Source organism: Gavia stellata, chromosome 18, assembly GCF_030936135.1.
Source record: "Gavia stellata isolate bGavSte3 chromosome 18, bGavSte3.hap2, whole genome shotgun sequence".
Classification (NCBI taxonomy): Eukaryota; Metazoa; Chordata; class Aves; order Gaviiformes; family Gaviidae; genus Gavia; species Gavia stellata.
This window is the reverse complement of record NC_082611.1, coordinates 7338738-7353691: the sequence shown is the minus strand read 5'-3', so window position 1 is coordinate 7353691 and position 14954 is coordinate 7338738. Positions and strand designations below refer to the sequence as shown.

At 50.4% G+C, this 14954-nt stretch overlaps 1 protein-coding gene across 6 annotated transcripts in view; it reads right to left on the bottom strand.

The window, feature by feature from the left end:
• PDGFA (platelet derived growth factor subunit A) overlaps positions 1-11048 on the bottom strand; it is a 38431-nt gene extending 27383 nt beyond the window's left edge. For 3 of the 6 annotated variants that reach the window (XM_059826425.1, XM_059826426.1, XM_059826427.1), the window contains exons 1-2: positions 5819-6275; positions 4432-4528 (exon numbers count right to left, since the gene is read on the bottom strand). In XM_059826425.1, the coding sequence (XP_059682408.1) occupies positions 4432-4528; positions 5819-5881 (160 nt within the window). In that variant the 5' untranslated portion in view covers positions 5882-6275. Of the gene's footprint in view, positions 1-4431; positions 4529-5818; positions 6276-8497; positions 8622-10223; positions 10475-11010 lie in introns of those variants that run through there. The other 3 variants (XM_059826429.1, XM_059826424.1, XM_059826430.1) reach the window with 3 other exon arrangements.
• Positions 11049-14954: the final 3906 nt, after the last annotated feature.

Below are 14954 nucleotides of genomic sequence, written 5' to 3'. Positions count from 1 at the left end.
CCCAGACAAATCACATCAATTTGCATCAATTTTTACCCCAGTGTACTGACTTAGGAGCATGAAGTTGCAGGATAAGGTGTTTCAGCTCTTAGCAAAGGAAATGGGAGTTTACGGGTGCTTAGCACCTCACAAAATTAGGCTTAGGGCAGAAAGCTTAGAAAGGGATGGTTCTTAGTTTAGAAATTGAACACTGCTTGTCACTAAGCGAAGATGGAGGACGCTGCACAGAGCCAGATTAATGCAGCTCTCTTTTAATGTTTTAATAATAAAAAATGTTTTCATGGCAGCCGATCAAGAAATTTCTCTGTAATCTTTTATGCACTGACAACATATCAATGATGGGTAGAAAAACTCTTGCAATTAGCCTTGGTCAATCCATTAGTGTAGCTGAAATTGTTCTTTTTTGTCAGATTGGCATTTTTCCACTGGGTCATGGAGTATAAATCACAGAGTTCCTGTGACATTCTGCCAGTATGCGATTACTCTTCTCCCTAAATAAGCATGTGGAAAGCATCCTAAGACTACTGTTATCTTGTATTTATCAATTTATACTTTCGCATTGCCATCTCTTCCCAATTTATTGTGAGGTACAATCCCCAATATATGCAGTCTTAACACAAACCCTTCTAGATGTCACTTTGATGTGCATCCAAAATGTATAGGTCCAAGACTTCTAGTACCAACAGCAGCAGCTTAGGAAATTCTCATTATGCGTTTTTTCAAGAATTCAGTGTAAGGTACAATAAACTGAAATGGTCTGTCTTACAAATCGGTCCTAGAGCCAGAAAGCCCAAGGCAACGTCAATCTGTTTGTTTGATCTTCTTTCTGGCTGATGCAAAATATGCCCTTCTGACATCCAACTGCAGAGATAGATGTCATTAAGTTTTCAACTTTGATCTATTAAAGGAAATATAAGTAGCAGCCTGCAAGATCCTGTTTTGTTTAGTTTTTTTCCTTTTACCTAGATGTGATCAACCAACTGTAAAGCAGGAGGAGTATTGCCTCTGTCTGTCTCCGGGAAAACACAGGACACACACGGCAGATGCCCGCCTCTCATAATGTTTAAGAGGTGCAAGGAAAGCTAACACATTGCAGTGTAACATCCTTGATTTGAGCACCACACCAAAAGCCACAAAGTCAACAGAAGATTTCCCAATAGACTGAGCTCTGCAGCCATCTAACACTTTTCCATGAAAATGTACTGTTAATTTAGAACGTTTCTCCACTTCATGAAAGCTGCTCTGCTAGTTCTTAATCACAGGCCGTTAAATTCACATGGCCTAAGGTGACCCTGTGGTTGATGCCCGTACACCATGCAAAGAAGCACACTCAGCCCAATGTTTCCCCACGCAGGGAGATGACTGGGGGAAAATATGTTCCCAGCGGGAGGCAAGCATAATAGGTGATGAAATGAACTCTACCTCCCACAGGACAGATGGGAGAGGTGAAGCGCGAGGAGAAAAAACCACGCTGCTAAGCCAAAGAGAACTTCACAGGCGGAATGTAGGAAATGCCCCCGTTTCGGTGATTTAGTCTGTTAGTAGTAAAACTGTACTCTGCACGCTACAGCTGCCTACTTCCTGGGATCCTGCATGCTTTCTGTTTTAAATAGGGTCAGACTCTGCTCTCTGTCACGCCAATGAAACTCCATTGCTGACTATGGATCCCAATCACAGCAAATTAATATAAGACCCTGTTTTCTGATACAAGCAGAGAACTTTCATGTTGCCTTTACAGGATTTCTCTTTGAATCGGACACGCAGCACTGGGCTCTGACAAATTGGCCTGGATTTTCTTTTTTGAATACAATGATAAGCTCCATGTTGGGTAGTGTTTTTCTTTAAGTAATATGCCAGATGGTCTGGGGGTGTGGTTTCTAATTTTATGAAGGGGGTTATCAGTCATCTCTGCGCTACAATATAGAGACCAAATCTGTCAGAATAGAAGAAAAACCTGCCCACTCTGACTTACAAAACTTACTTTTCCAATTAAAAATACATGCTTTGCATTGCAGGAGAGAAAAATGACTGCTCTTCCTTCATTTTCCAGAGATTCTGTCTTGTTACTCAGGAATATCAGACATTTTCTGCATGCGTGCCTGATCCTGCAAACTCTTCCCCTACAGGATCATTAGTCCTCGAGTCCACCCACTGAGTTTAAACGGGGCTACTCACATGCAGAAGGACTGGCAATACCATGCACTAAAATGAGGGAGAAAATAATCACCGGAGTGTTTTTATTCTGAGCCTCAGTTTAAATCAGTATATGCTAGAAAACAGAAATACATCTACTGTACAAGCCCTCACTGAACTAGCCCTTCCTTAAATGCAACTACAGCCCTAAGGAAATACATTTCAGAAATATCATCTTACCAGTGACAACTAGAAAACATTTGATTTGCTAATCCAAGCTAATACTAAATATAGTAAACAGGCCCGATCCTGTTTACTGAAGAAAACATGGTAATTTCAATGTTCGATTAGTCACTCTGATAACCCCTTAGTAAGAATTACTCATGACAGTAAAGACTGCAGGACTGCGCCCAGAAAATGTAAATGCAAGTGGTAAAGACCGGTTACTCTCTACAAAGATCCAAGCCTGCCTGTGTAGCTCAGAAAAGGAGCACACAAGCAAGAACAGGGTGAAAGGCTGAGTATTTTGGTTTTCTTTTTTAATGTTGTTTGAGTTCATTTCTTAAGGCATCGCTGTTTCATGTTGAAATAGTAAAATATTTATGTGTCTTGTTTCTCTAATCGTTTCTAAACTGACAAATTGCATAAAAACAGCAAAATGAAATGGTAAACTTGTGGCTGACCTCATCAATTTTTGGTCATGCATCCTCTGGTTAATATTTGCCACGAGTTAAATAATTATTTTCTGAAATAAATTTCTCTGCTACATCCACTAATTTATTCAGCTCCCGCCGTTGCTCCACTTGCCTGCTTGATTCTCTTGCAATGGAGCCATGTGAACTTTTGCTCTCCTTGTAACTGGTATTTAAACATGAAGCATGTGCTTGTTACACTGGGGTATTTGAAAAAAATAATGTATTCTGGTAGCTACAGAATACTGACTCAAACGCAGAAGAAGCATGCAGGATTTTACAATGCTAGCACTCAGATCCAGCCCTTCTGCAACAACAGCCAAGCCTTCCACTGAGTTCACTGGGAAAAAGATTTTAGCAGTAGTGCACTTGCCTGGTCCAAAACAGTCTTCAGTGGGGAAATATGTATTGCACACCCCTTCCCTGTTGTGAAAGCTTCTTTAATTGCAGTGATAAGCAATAACGATGAAGCATTGCCCTCCAAAAATATTAAACCCATGCCAGCAAATCTGGTAATTAGTAATTAGCCTCTATGGTAAAGTATTGTGCAAGAGAGAAATATTCCCATTTTCAGTGTAATGGGAAACCGTTTGCTCCCTCATCGCATGAAAATTGAAAGCTATGTCTGTAAAACACGTTCCTAGTGCATTCCTGCCCATTAATACAGCACCATACAAAAAGCAGTCAGTTAAACTCTAGAAGGATCCTGCAACACTGAATGAAGGTGATTGAACCTGGCACAGACTTTACAAAAATACACAGCATATGGTTTAAAAGGAGATGGCCCAGTACCAACGCAAGCAAGAACTCATTCATTTTTCTCCATGTTTGCTCTTCAGAAAGATGCAGGTTTCCCTCGGGCACATCAAAGGTGCCGGGTTTATTCTCTCCCAACTGAGGGAAGAAACCACCAGGAACAAAGTGCATCAAGTGAAACCGAATGATAAGAAACCCAGTAATACAGTGCTTCTAGGTCTGATTTACTGCTGCAACGATCTGCTTGAACTGCACGTTCTCACTACACCCATTTGCATGCCTAATGATGCAGAAAATAACCCTGCACTGTTTTCTTTCGGAAAAAAGTGTATTTTTAAGGGTAAGCTTCATATGCAGGTTCCTGTTTAAAATCAGCGCGGACGGTTTATTTTCCTTTTAATAAAGCCCAGCGCTTGAAGAGACATTACTTCATTCATAAATATTGTTTCAAATATTTTAAATACCTCTAGGACAGTAGTTTAAAGATAACAGAGCAATGCAAGACCAACAACAAACCTTACGGAAATTCTTCTCCGCTGAGAGACAGAGAGGTCTGAAAACACCGAGGGTCACTAGGTCCCTCTCCACCCTGAACCCCCCGAAGTTTTAATCCCCGATCGGCCCCCTGGCCGCCGCCTCCCTTTGCAATAAAGCTCCCCTGCCCAGGGCAGCCTGGCTCTTGAGGCCGGGTCCCTGCTCGGGTCTCGTCCCCGAGGCGAGGCAGCCCGGGCCGCGCCGGCGGAGCGGCGAGAGGCGTGCGGGGCGCTGCGCCGCGGCCGCCCGCGGTGCCTCCTCCCCCGGGGCGGCGGCGGCCGACGGCGCGGAAGGAAGGAGGACGGGACTAATTTACCTACGGAGTCAATCTCCAGGAGGCGCTGCAAGTCGCGGATGCTGTGGATCTCGCTGTGCGCCAGCCGCTCGATGAGCTCCTGCGGGATCTCGGCCTCCTTCAAAGACACACACACCGCGGGTCACCGCGCAGCCCCGCGCAGCACTCCCCCACGCCCTTGCAGCACCGGGGACTGAGCGCTTCGGGGCGTTTGGGGTTTTATGGAGGGTGCAGGGTGCTTGCTGGACGCGTTTGGACGCAGCAGGGGAAAAATCCACACACCCCCCGCCCGGCCGGGCGCTGGAGCGCTCCCCGCCGCCCCCGCCTGCGCGCCCGCGGGGGCTGCGCGCCGCCCGCCGCCAGCTGAACTGCGCCACGGCTCGCCCGGGCGGGCAGCTCCGCACGGCTCCGGCCTGGCGGAGCGTGTGCCCGGCGGAGCGGCGCCTCCGCTCCCCGAGCCCCGCTCGACGGCTGGAAACCCGCCCCGGGCAGCCGGCTGATGAAGTTTGCCCGAGCGGGCGTGAAGCGCACCGCGGGCGCGGGCTCCCCCGACCCGGGGAGGAGGAGGACCGTGTCCCACGGGGCTACCGCCATCCTACCAGCGCCCACGTCGCGGCTCCCAGTGCCGAGCAGACCCGGTCCCGGGAAAAGTTAGCGTCGCCGTGCAGCGCCGAGCACCGCGCTCGCCCCGACCGGGGCCACCTGTAGCAACCCCAAGACGCGGCTCCGCGCCCCCCTCCGTCCCCGAGCAGCCGTGTGCGGGCGGGCTGGAGCCCGGCCCTCGCCCTCGCTCTGAGCCGGGTGATCTTCAAAAACCGGGGAGGGGCGTTTGGCGGGGGGTATTCAACCAACTTCTGCCCGCGGCACTAACGGTGTCCGCGGTCGGCTGTGCGCAGCGCCGTGCGCCGCGGGGGCGGCCGCTGCCAGGCGGCTCCGCGCACCGCTCTGCTTGCAAATAGCCGCAGCCCCTTCGCACCCGCGGGGCGTGAATATATCTATGTGTAATATAGATACATATATAATTTTTAAGGGCAGCCGGCAGCCCCGGAGCGGCATGCACAGACATTCCCCTTCGCCTCTGGCATGCACGCAACGGCAACTTGCTTTCTGCCTCGGCCGCGCAGGGGCTGGGGCAGGGGCTGGGGCAGGGGCAGGGGCAGGGGCTGGGGCAGGGGCTGGGGCAGGGGCAGGGGCAGGGGCTGGGGCAGGGGCAGGGGCTGGGGCAGGGGCTGGGGCAGGGGCTGGGGCAGGGGCAGGGCGAGCGGTGCCGGCCAGGCCGGGGCGCGGGGATGCCCGCGGAGCCCAGGTGGGCAGCGCGCTCCCCCGTGCCCTCCGCCGCCGGCTCGCCCCGGCCCGCGGCTGCGGCGTCCCCCGGGGACCGAGAACGCAGGAAGCCGCTCTCACCTACCTCGGAGAAGGTAAAGGACAGGTAGCCAAAACCTATCAGCAACACGCAAGCCCAGGTCCTCATCGCGGTCTAGTGCACTTTAGAGACGGGGGGAAGGCAACGCTGCTGGAGAGGAGCTGCAGGCCGGCTCCTGCCGCGCAGAAATTCAGTACCATCCCTCAGGGGAAAGGCAGCGGGGTGGCTCGGGGGTCCTCCGCATCCAGGGTGGGTCGGGGCTGCCTCGGGGCGGCGGTGGTTTAATTACGGCGCTGCCGCTGTTTGTACGTTCCCCTCGCTACGGGAGCGCGGCTGCTCTCCTTTCTGCTGCTCTCGCTCGCTCCTCTTGGCTCTTACGACTAGACCAGCCGGTACTTCTGCATATTTGCTTAGATCAGACCAAAGTGAAACCCAAGGAGTCGATCCGGAGCGCAGCCGAAACGCCCATCACCTGTCTGGGGCGGCTGGCCCCCCTCGCGGCGGGCGGCGCTGGGGCCCGCCTCCCCCCGCCGCCGCGGCCTCCCGCTCCGCGCCGGGACTGAGGGATTGCTCTATTTGCCGGCTTCTCCCCCACCCCGCTATGCGTGCCCTCCACCCTCTGCCCCTGCCTCAAAAAGGGGGGGAAAAATAAAAAAAAATTAAAAAAGGATCTTTATTGATAACGGCTCGAAATGTTTCTCTTGCTGGGAATGGTCCCGCTTCCCTCCCCGGCTGGGGTGAGGTTAAAAATAATAATTAATTACGAATAATAGCAGTGATAAATATTGCAAGATCTCGCGGGCTGCCTCGGTGCAGTTCCTTCTCCACTTTGCACGGGAGAAAAAGAGAGGAGGAGAAGGAAGGCCAAAAAAGAAAATATATATATGCAAGAAGGTTTAAATCCCAAGGGGATCGGAGACGAACTGCAACTCCTGGCGGAGGGAGGGCTCCCGGGCTCGCTCCGAAGCGGTGGCCTGTCTGGAGCGTGGCTCCGGCGAGGAGCAGCATATACCGCTCCCCTCCCTGCCATGCGCCTCCCCCGTCCCTCCTCCCGGTACTCCCGGCACCAAACCCACAAACAACAAGTAGTGGGGGCTGCCGCCAGCTGCAGCCCCTGCTCGCGGGGCCGGAGGGGCTCTGCCCACATGCGAGGAAAAAAGAAAGGAGCCGGAGGAGCGCCGGGGGGGGCCGGGGGGGAGCGGGGCAGCCTGCCCGCCGCCCCGGCCCTCTGCGGCACTGGGGCGGGGGAGCCGCCGCGCCGAGGCGCGGGGAAGGGCTGGGAGCTGCTGCGCAACAGCCGCCGTGTAACCTTACGGGATCCACCTTGTGCCCCTGCCTTTTACATAAGGCGGAAGAGATCGCCATGACCGCGGAGGGTTTGGGTGGCTTTTTTTATCGTTGTTATTTTTTTTTCTTTGGGGGGGGGGGGGCTCGCCTTTTGCAGGAGGGGAGGGGCGGGGTGGCGCTGGTTGTGTGGTGGTGGTGGGTTTTTTAACGTAGCTCCTTCGCTGCTGTTGCAGCGCAGCCTTCGTTGCGAAGGAGAAAAGCCCCCCCTTAAGAAATACAAAAGCACCCCCCAACATCAACAGAGCGCAGCTGGGGCGGGCGGGGGGCAGCGGGCGCCCTCCGCCCTGCGGCACCTGGCTGCGGCATGCGCGGGCGCGGGGCTCCCCGCCGCGGCCGCGGAGACGCGGCGCCCCGGGGCTCCGCCGCAGCCGGCCCCGGCCCGGCCCCCCCGCAGCCAGCCCGCGGAGCATCGGTGCCGGAGCCGGGCGGTGGCCGCTCGCGTTCCTTTCGCATCCTCCCGCCCCGGCGCCCCGGCGAGAAAATGCCCCCTTTTTCCCGGCGCGGATCGGCACAAGGTGCCTGCTGCACCCTGACATCTCCCTGAACTCATTGTGATTTAAATAACAGCCCTTTCTCATCTAAACAAAGCATCTTAATAGCAGATGCAAAGAATTCAGCTCATCTGAAAATCCAATAGCATTTAAGTGGATTAACTGCAATAACACAACTGAGGAGTGATACTATCCTTCATGGAAGACAATAGACTGTAAATGCACAGCCAGGGAGACTTATCCTTTCATCTCTGAATTTCCTTCAGCATTTCAAAAGCGAATGCTTTCTAGAAGCCCTGAAGGGGTTTGCACGCTACTGGCTTGGACATGCTTCTAGGAAACAACCTGTGCTTTAATGGGCACTTTGCAATTGCATAGAAGTTCCCACCAAAACAGAAGTGGCCTTTCAAGTACGTTTAATTCTCTCTCGTGATGTCATGTAGACTTACAGGGTGGTCTCCCGGACCACAAGGGGGGAAAAAAAAGGTGGGGGTTGAAAAGAGAGAAAAGGAAAAGAGATGTAAAAGATTTGGAAGCACTTTAAAAAGGAAAACGCTGCTTTTTTTTTTTTTTTTTAAAAAAGACAGAAAATGCTGAGCCAGTGTGGAGCCATTCTCAAATGCCTCCTGATATAAAAAAATGGCCCATCGCGCAGGCTGCGCGGGCAAGCAGCAGGGCAAGCGGGCAAGCAGCAGGGCAAGCGGGAGGCAGACCAGGGCAGGTCATTCCGGTAGTTGCCATCACTTTCTTACATGGGGTTTGACATTGCAAAAGTAAAAACCAATGACTTGAGTTAAAAAAAGTCTCATCTGCACTTATCATTTGCCGGGGTTGAAGAAACAATTCTTACCGTCTGTGTTGTCATAGTAATAAAAAAAATAATTACCAAACAGTGAAATAGATTCTGACAGTACCGGCTCGCCGAGCATTTACTCCTTCCTTCCTTCATTGGCCAACGTGTCTGGGATCAGAAGTGCTGGGTATTTGTAGCTCTTTCAAGTGGTATTCCACTGCGAAAGCCAACACAGAGATAACTCCTACTTTATCTATTGGTAAAAAAATATCTGTGCATTTTTGATTTTTCGTGCATTTCCCTCATTCTATGAGAAACATAACTGCATCAGCATCTTTTTTAAATCTGTCATTGTGGAGCTCAGATAAGCATCTTTCCTCTGGGTCGAGTTACACTTGGAGTAGCTTTTAACATTAGACTGTTTATATGGATCGTTGCAAATATTTGATAATAATGCAAAATATGTAAGATCCCAGAAGAGACCAAAGACCGGGGAACGCAAATAAAATTCACACAGATTCTGCAAACAACTTTATACTTGGGTTGCCTGTCTGCTTACGAAACACATTTTCTCGTTGTCTATTGTTTGATCTAAAAATGTGTTTATGCCGTGTGAGTCTTTACAAGCGTGCAAAGATATGTCTGCGTGAAAAACACCACACAAGTGCATCTTTACTTCAGCACGGCACCTTCCTACAGTCTACAAGTCTATTAAGCATGTGTGCACCAAACATGAAATAGCATCTTTTATGTAATACCTACAAGCCACACATGTCAAAAGAGTGACAGGATGGTATTTATAAGTTTAAAAGAAAATCAGTACAAAGAACAGAGCACCAGAAAATTAGGTTTTGCACTTCTTTATTTCTCGGAGAGCAGCGAGCAAGATACTGCTTGTCTAATTTAAAGCACGTACTGTTAGAAGTCCCTCGAATGTCAGGAATTATAATAGAATCATACTATGACAGAGTGTTGAGAGGGAGGATTCCCAGGGTTTGCACAGCACTTGGCATAGGGGAAGGGATGCAGAAGCTCCTTGACACAAAATGAAACTACTTCAGTGGCACCAGCGCTTTCTGCAGCGGTGACGCATGAAGCCAGGGCGCCCCAAATCAGGCTTCCAGCACTGGCTGCAAAGCTCATTGAAATCTCTGCTGGCTCAGTTGTTAGAAACACAGGTCAAGCCGTGTAGCGGGCCCAACTCATGTTTCAGAGAAGCGTGCCGGGGCTGCGATGCACGAGAGCAGCCCGGTCACGGGACGGTGGCTGGGAGAAGCGTGGTCTGGGGACGGGCAGCGAGGCAGGCGCTGCGGGGCTCGGGAGGGGGCTGAAGCCCCGGCGGGCACTGGGCTGGCTTTAAAATGGTACCCGCAACCCGTGGCAACTGTATCAGAGGTCAGGCTGAAATGTTGACGCTTACTTGGCCCTCCTGGCAAGTCTTAAAGTTGCAAGAGGAATCCTTTCATTGCAAATCACATTCCTGCTGAGGGAGTCTTGAGAAACCTGTCTGAGTCTTTTTCAGACTTGGTTTTAGTGGGGATTTTGCCTGATTGAGAATCATGTTAAAATTAACAGAACAGAATGAGTTTGAGTAAGGGGATTTTTGTGGAAGGGTGGCCTGCTTTTATTGTAGTGGCTGTTTGGGGTTGGCCAAAGTGGTTCAGGACATTCTGCGGGATACATCCTGCCACCACAGCTGGAAAAGGACCACGAGCCGAAAGGGAGCTCTCAGCGATTTGGTCCCATGCCGTTCAGCATCAGTGCCACACCACATAATACAAAGGGTTAAAGTTCAGAACATAAAGTGCAGAAAGCTCACCCACTTTTGGTGGTTTCCCTCTGGTTTTGAACATTTCTTTGGCCTGTAGCTTCAGAGGGGCACGTGGCCACGGTGAGGGAACGTCATCTTCCCGCTCTGCAGCTCGATTGCTGCCTGCCTGCAGAAACAGGCGCAAAGCTGTCTCAGGTGCAGGTGAAGTACAGGCAACGGATTACAAATGCAGAAAGCACTGATGGCAGGCAAACCGTTCCCTTCCCTGAAACTTGGCCCATAAAGAGCAACAAGGAAATCTGCAAGAAGAACAAGCAAGACAGTTATTATTCCAGCTGGTACACCTACGAACATTATTTCCTCCTTTTCCAGCTCTTCCTTTTGGATCCTTGCACTGGCTCCGTCCTTCTGGCTGGGCTTTGTTTTCTTTGAAACCTTTATTGGTGCTGCTTTCCAGATGCTTTCACGGTTGATCGTTTTCTTAAATAGTCATAAGATGCAAATCTGCTACAAGGTTTCAGCTAAGCAGAGTGATCAGAAGGGGCTTGGAAAAGCCTTAGGATGTCCCTGCCCCTGAGCACCGGGGGTAGCCATGGCCTGCACCCCCTACACAGGTTGACACTTAAAGCCACAGTATGTCGGGAGATGCTTTGCTCTCCTATGAATGGGGCAGGGTCCCACTAGAGCTGATCTCCCCCCCAAAACCGCCCCTACTTCAGCAGGAGTTAGACCCAACTCTCCTTGGAGAAGTAGTTTGGTTTAATAGCAGAGAAAGACAGTTAGTAACGCTCTTGTTAACGTGCTCTTCTCTCCTCCCTGCCCAGCTGCTTCTTACCCAGGAGGTTCAGCAGCAGAGCCGAAAGCGAGGGGCTGTTTGACCTTCCCTGCTGCAGGAGCCACTGCTGAGTGACACACAGTTCACCTTCAGGGCTGGAGTACGAACTGGCAGCCCTGCCAGCCTGGGTAGCAAGATACCATGTTTAGGCATTAAACTAGGGCACTTGCATACCAGCACAGGCCGCTATTTTAGTGGGTATATGAAGTTGCTCCCTGCTCTCCACCCCTATGGGACAACGGAGCTGCTGCGAGTGCGGGATATCCTCTGCCTGGTGGATAAAGCTATTAAAAATGGGTTGTGTTTTGTCATAGTACTTAGTTCATCCGGCTGAATAACTGTAAAAGTACCAGCCCAGCTTAAGGTATACTGATATACGTTGTAAATGAAAGCAATATGCTCTGGGCTCAGCCTCCGGGGTCCTGTGCGTGGTGTGCTCATGTCTCTTCAGCAATGTGGGTGTAAAGCGCTTCTCCTCTGACTCAAATCAAAGCCAGTCGCAGTGATTCTGTGGAGACCATCCAGGATGTAACTCAGCCATGCTAAGTACCATAAAATTGTGATATTATTCTTCATTGTTTGTAGCTTGGAAGCCTGTAGAGGCCTAGCTTGGAGCAGTCCATTTTATTAAGCTTCATCCAAAGACAGTGAGATAGTTGTTCTTCCGAAGAATTCGTATTCTCAAAGTGCAAGCCGCCCCGTTTGTGTTCTTGTATCCATGCAACCTTGTTGCTCTTACAACATTACACATTTGTCCTGTGAGATTCCCTCCCTTACAATAAAAACTCACGAGAATGATACACACATTTTCAGCTCTGCACACACCAGGGACCGCAGGATCCAGCAGTACCCAAAGGACACAAGAGATATGAAGGCTGCTGTAGTGGAATTGCTAAGTTATTTTGAACTGCAGATGTTTGTAATGGCTGTGAAGTTTCCTAATTGAATTTCTGACCCTTTTTGTCACAGAAACCCAGTTAATATAGGGGAAGGAGAAGAGCAAATAGAAGGGTTGGCTTGCTTTTTTTTTTGACAGAAAGTCCAGTGTAGAGTTCTGTACATTTTTCTTTTCATTTTCTTACATCTAGGAACACAGCAGCCTAGTCCTCACATGGTCTCAGTGGTTGCACATCATTCAAAGGACCACGCCTGAAGCCCCCAGTGCAGTGCAGTATCTCTCCAGAGGGCTTCATGGAGCCCACACTACCGAAGTCCCCCAAAGCTAATCTTCTCTGAGCGCTTCCATCCTTTCGAGGCACGCTGTTACGCGCAGACCCACTAATGGTGGTGGCCAGACCAGAGCAGGTAATCCACATTGTATCTTCTGTTCCTCAGCAGAAATTCCTAGGAAATACAGTGCTTTCCAGCTGTTTTTTCTCAATACTTAGTACTTATGCAATTTCTTACTAAAAGCTGATAAAGATCCTCTATAACCACAAGGCACATCAGTAATCAGAAATGCGGAGAGGGCGTAGTGAAGCTACGCAGTGAACATGCCATGTGACTGTGGCCAAGTTGCAGATGAGAAGCTGGGAGCAACCATTTCCAAATCTCTTTTTTCTCAGCCACCCCCCAGCTCAGGACCAATTTTAGCATTTTCCTGCTATGTTCCAGATCCGACAGACCTCCTAGAAGCACACAGCGGCCAATTGGCCGTGTCACATGTAGACGTCTTAGCTCAGTCTGTCACCTGCTAGCCACCACTGCTTGTTCACTAGGAGCGTGGCCTCAAGTTGCGCCAGGGGAGGTTTAGATTGGATGTTAAGAAAAGCGTCTTCACTGAAAGTGTTGTCAGACACTGGGACGGGCTGCCCAGGGAGGTGGTTGAGTCACCATCCCTGGACTTTTAAATACCTCCAGGTATTTAAAAGACGTGTGGATGAGGGGCTTAGGGACATGGTTTAGTGGTGGACTTAGCAGGGTTAGGTTTACGGTTGGACTTAGTGATCCTAAAGGTCTTTTCCAACCTAAATGATTCTATGATTCTGTGTTCTTGCCTGGGATGTGCTGCTGGGCTAGAAAGGGGACACGTAGCAACATTTACACCAGAAGTTAATTTCTTGGCTCTTGCAAACAGTGAGGTGCAGAACCATCTTCTCCATCCTATTGAATGTAGCATTTGTTTACCTTTCAGCAGTGATTTCTGATGCTGTACCCATCGATCTGGATACAGAACTCCTCCTTTCTTGGAAATCAGTGAGAAATACAATGTTAAACCAGAGCACAGGCAATGGCCCTTTAAGCATTGTCTGTTTAACTGTAGCACGATCGCTCCTGCACTCGAGTGCTTTCCATAAACAGCAAGTCATCCTGGAAGGGGAGGGAGAGGATGATAAATAATCCTGTTATTCATGCGACTGCGTTCTTTCATGAAACTGGGAAAAGGCAAAATAAAGTGGCGACTGCGAGACTGAGAACGAAATGCAAGGCAGTGGGTTGTGTTGCTGTAGTTATTTTGGGCTAGAAGAAAATCTGAAAAGAGAAAGGTGAGCAGAAAAGGTTTAAAATGCCAAGAAGAAAGCCAAGAAACAGGGCATAAAAGAACAGCTTTCTCTGCATCCCTGCTTTGTGCCTCAGCTAACTGCTAGGGCTGGCTGTAGCTCTGGCTACCCACCGCCTGCTCCCATGGCACGGATACCTGTGCTGGAGCCTTTCTCCTGTGTGTGCACCTTGCAGAGGGGTGGGAAGTGGGAGATGCCAGAGCTCCAGCAAGGACAGCTGGGCAAGGAGAGAGGCAAAAGTGGGCAAACCCTGGGAAAGGAATCCCACGGAGCAGTGGGGAAGCAGAGAAGAAACCTGTTTGCTGAGGGTCCTAGCGAAGGAGCTGTAATTCATTTTGCTGGGACAGTCCATGGTGATCCCTCCACCATGCTTTGCCCCTGTGCCCGAGGTGCCTCCCCGGTTCATGGCAGAGGCGTCGGTGCCCACACTGCAGCCGCTCCAGTTCTCCGTCTGCCCTCTCCGTGCATCCCCCTGGGCCCTGGGCTGGGACAGCTGAGGCCCAGGCATCTGTCCCATTCGGTCGCCTCTGCTCGGGGCAGCCTCCCGCAGAGAGCCCGGACAGACAGCTGTGGGGTAACAGCCTAAACCACTGCAGCTGTTCGCTCTCTGCATGTGAGTCAGAGCCCTCCATCCCCGGGATGCTCCTGGAAGCAGCCTGGCCCCATCCTGCTGCCAAATTGCCCGGTACCAGCCCCATCTTTGGTTTGTAAGAGCATCTTATGCTGGGAGAGTGTGTCAGCCCCTCTAAGACATCGGTAATGACACACATGCCTTTCAGTGGTGTGGCGTTGGGGATTAGGACAAGGCGGCTGCATTGTTACAATCTTCCAAAAGTGCCTCTTCCCTGTGTAACTTCGTGGCACCAGCGCAGTTCCTTCAGGCTTATAAAAGCTTAAGTCATTGTAAACAAGGCAGCCTTGGAGCCTAGGTATTGTAGAGAGAGAATTCCTCTCCACGTCCTAGATATTTCAGATGGAAAAAAAAAAAAAGAACGAACATTTAAGACGTCAGCTTCACTGCTAGTGTAAATGGGACTAGCTCCATCTAACTTCAGTCCGGTGTCTCTGTTACACCGTCATTGTGTGAAGCTCCCGTTAAGGCAAATGGGAATTACACATGGTGTGATGAGAAAGCAACAGATACCTTTGTAAATACTGCACAATCACATGAGCCACATGTATCTTTCCTGAGACACCCTGCCAAACTAGCAGGTGTTTTTTACATCAGGCCTTATATTAACACACTCCTACGTATGTCTGGCTGCATCTGCTGCATTAACGGTCGTTCGGTGCATAATGGCTGGGTTAGTTTGTGAAGTTAAATACCATGGGCAACAGCCCAGCCACAATGCATACAAAAGTTAAACAGCTTCTGTTTGTATCACAGGGTTTATTACTGCTGTTCCTTCACTATGACTTTTTCTTTCTTTCTTCCTCTCACTG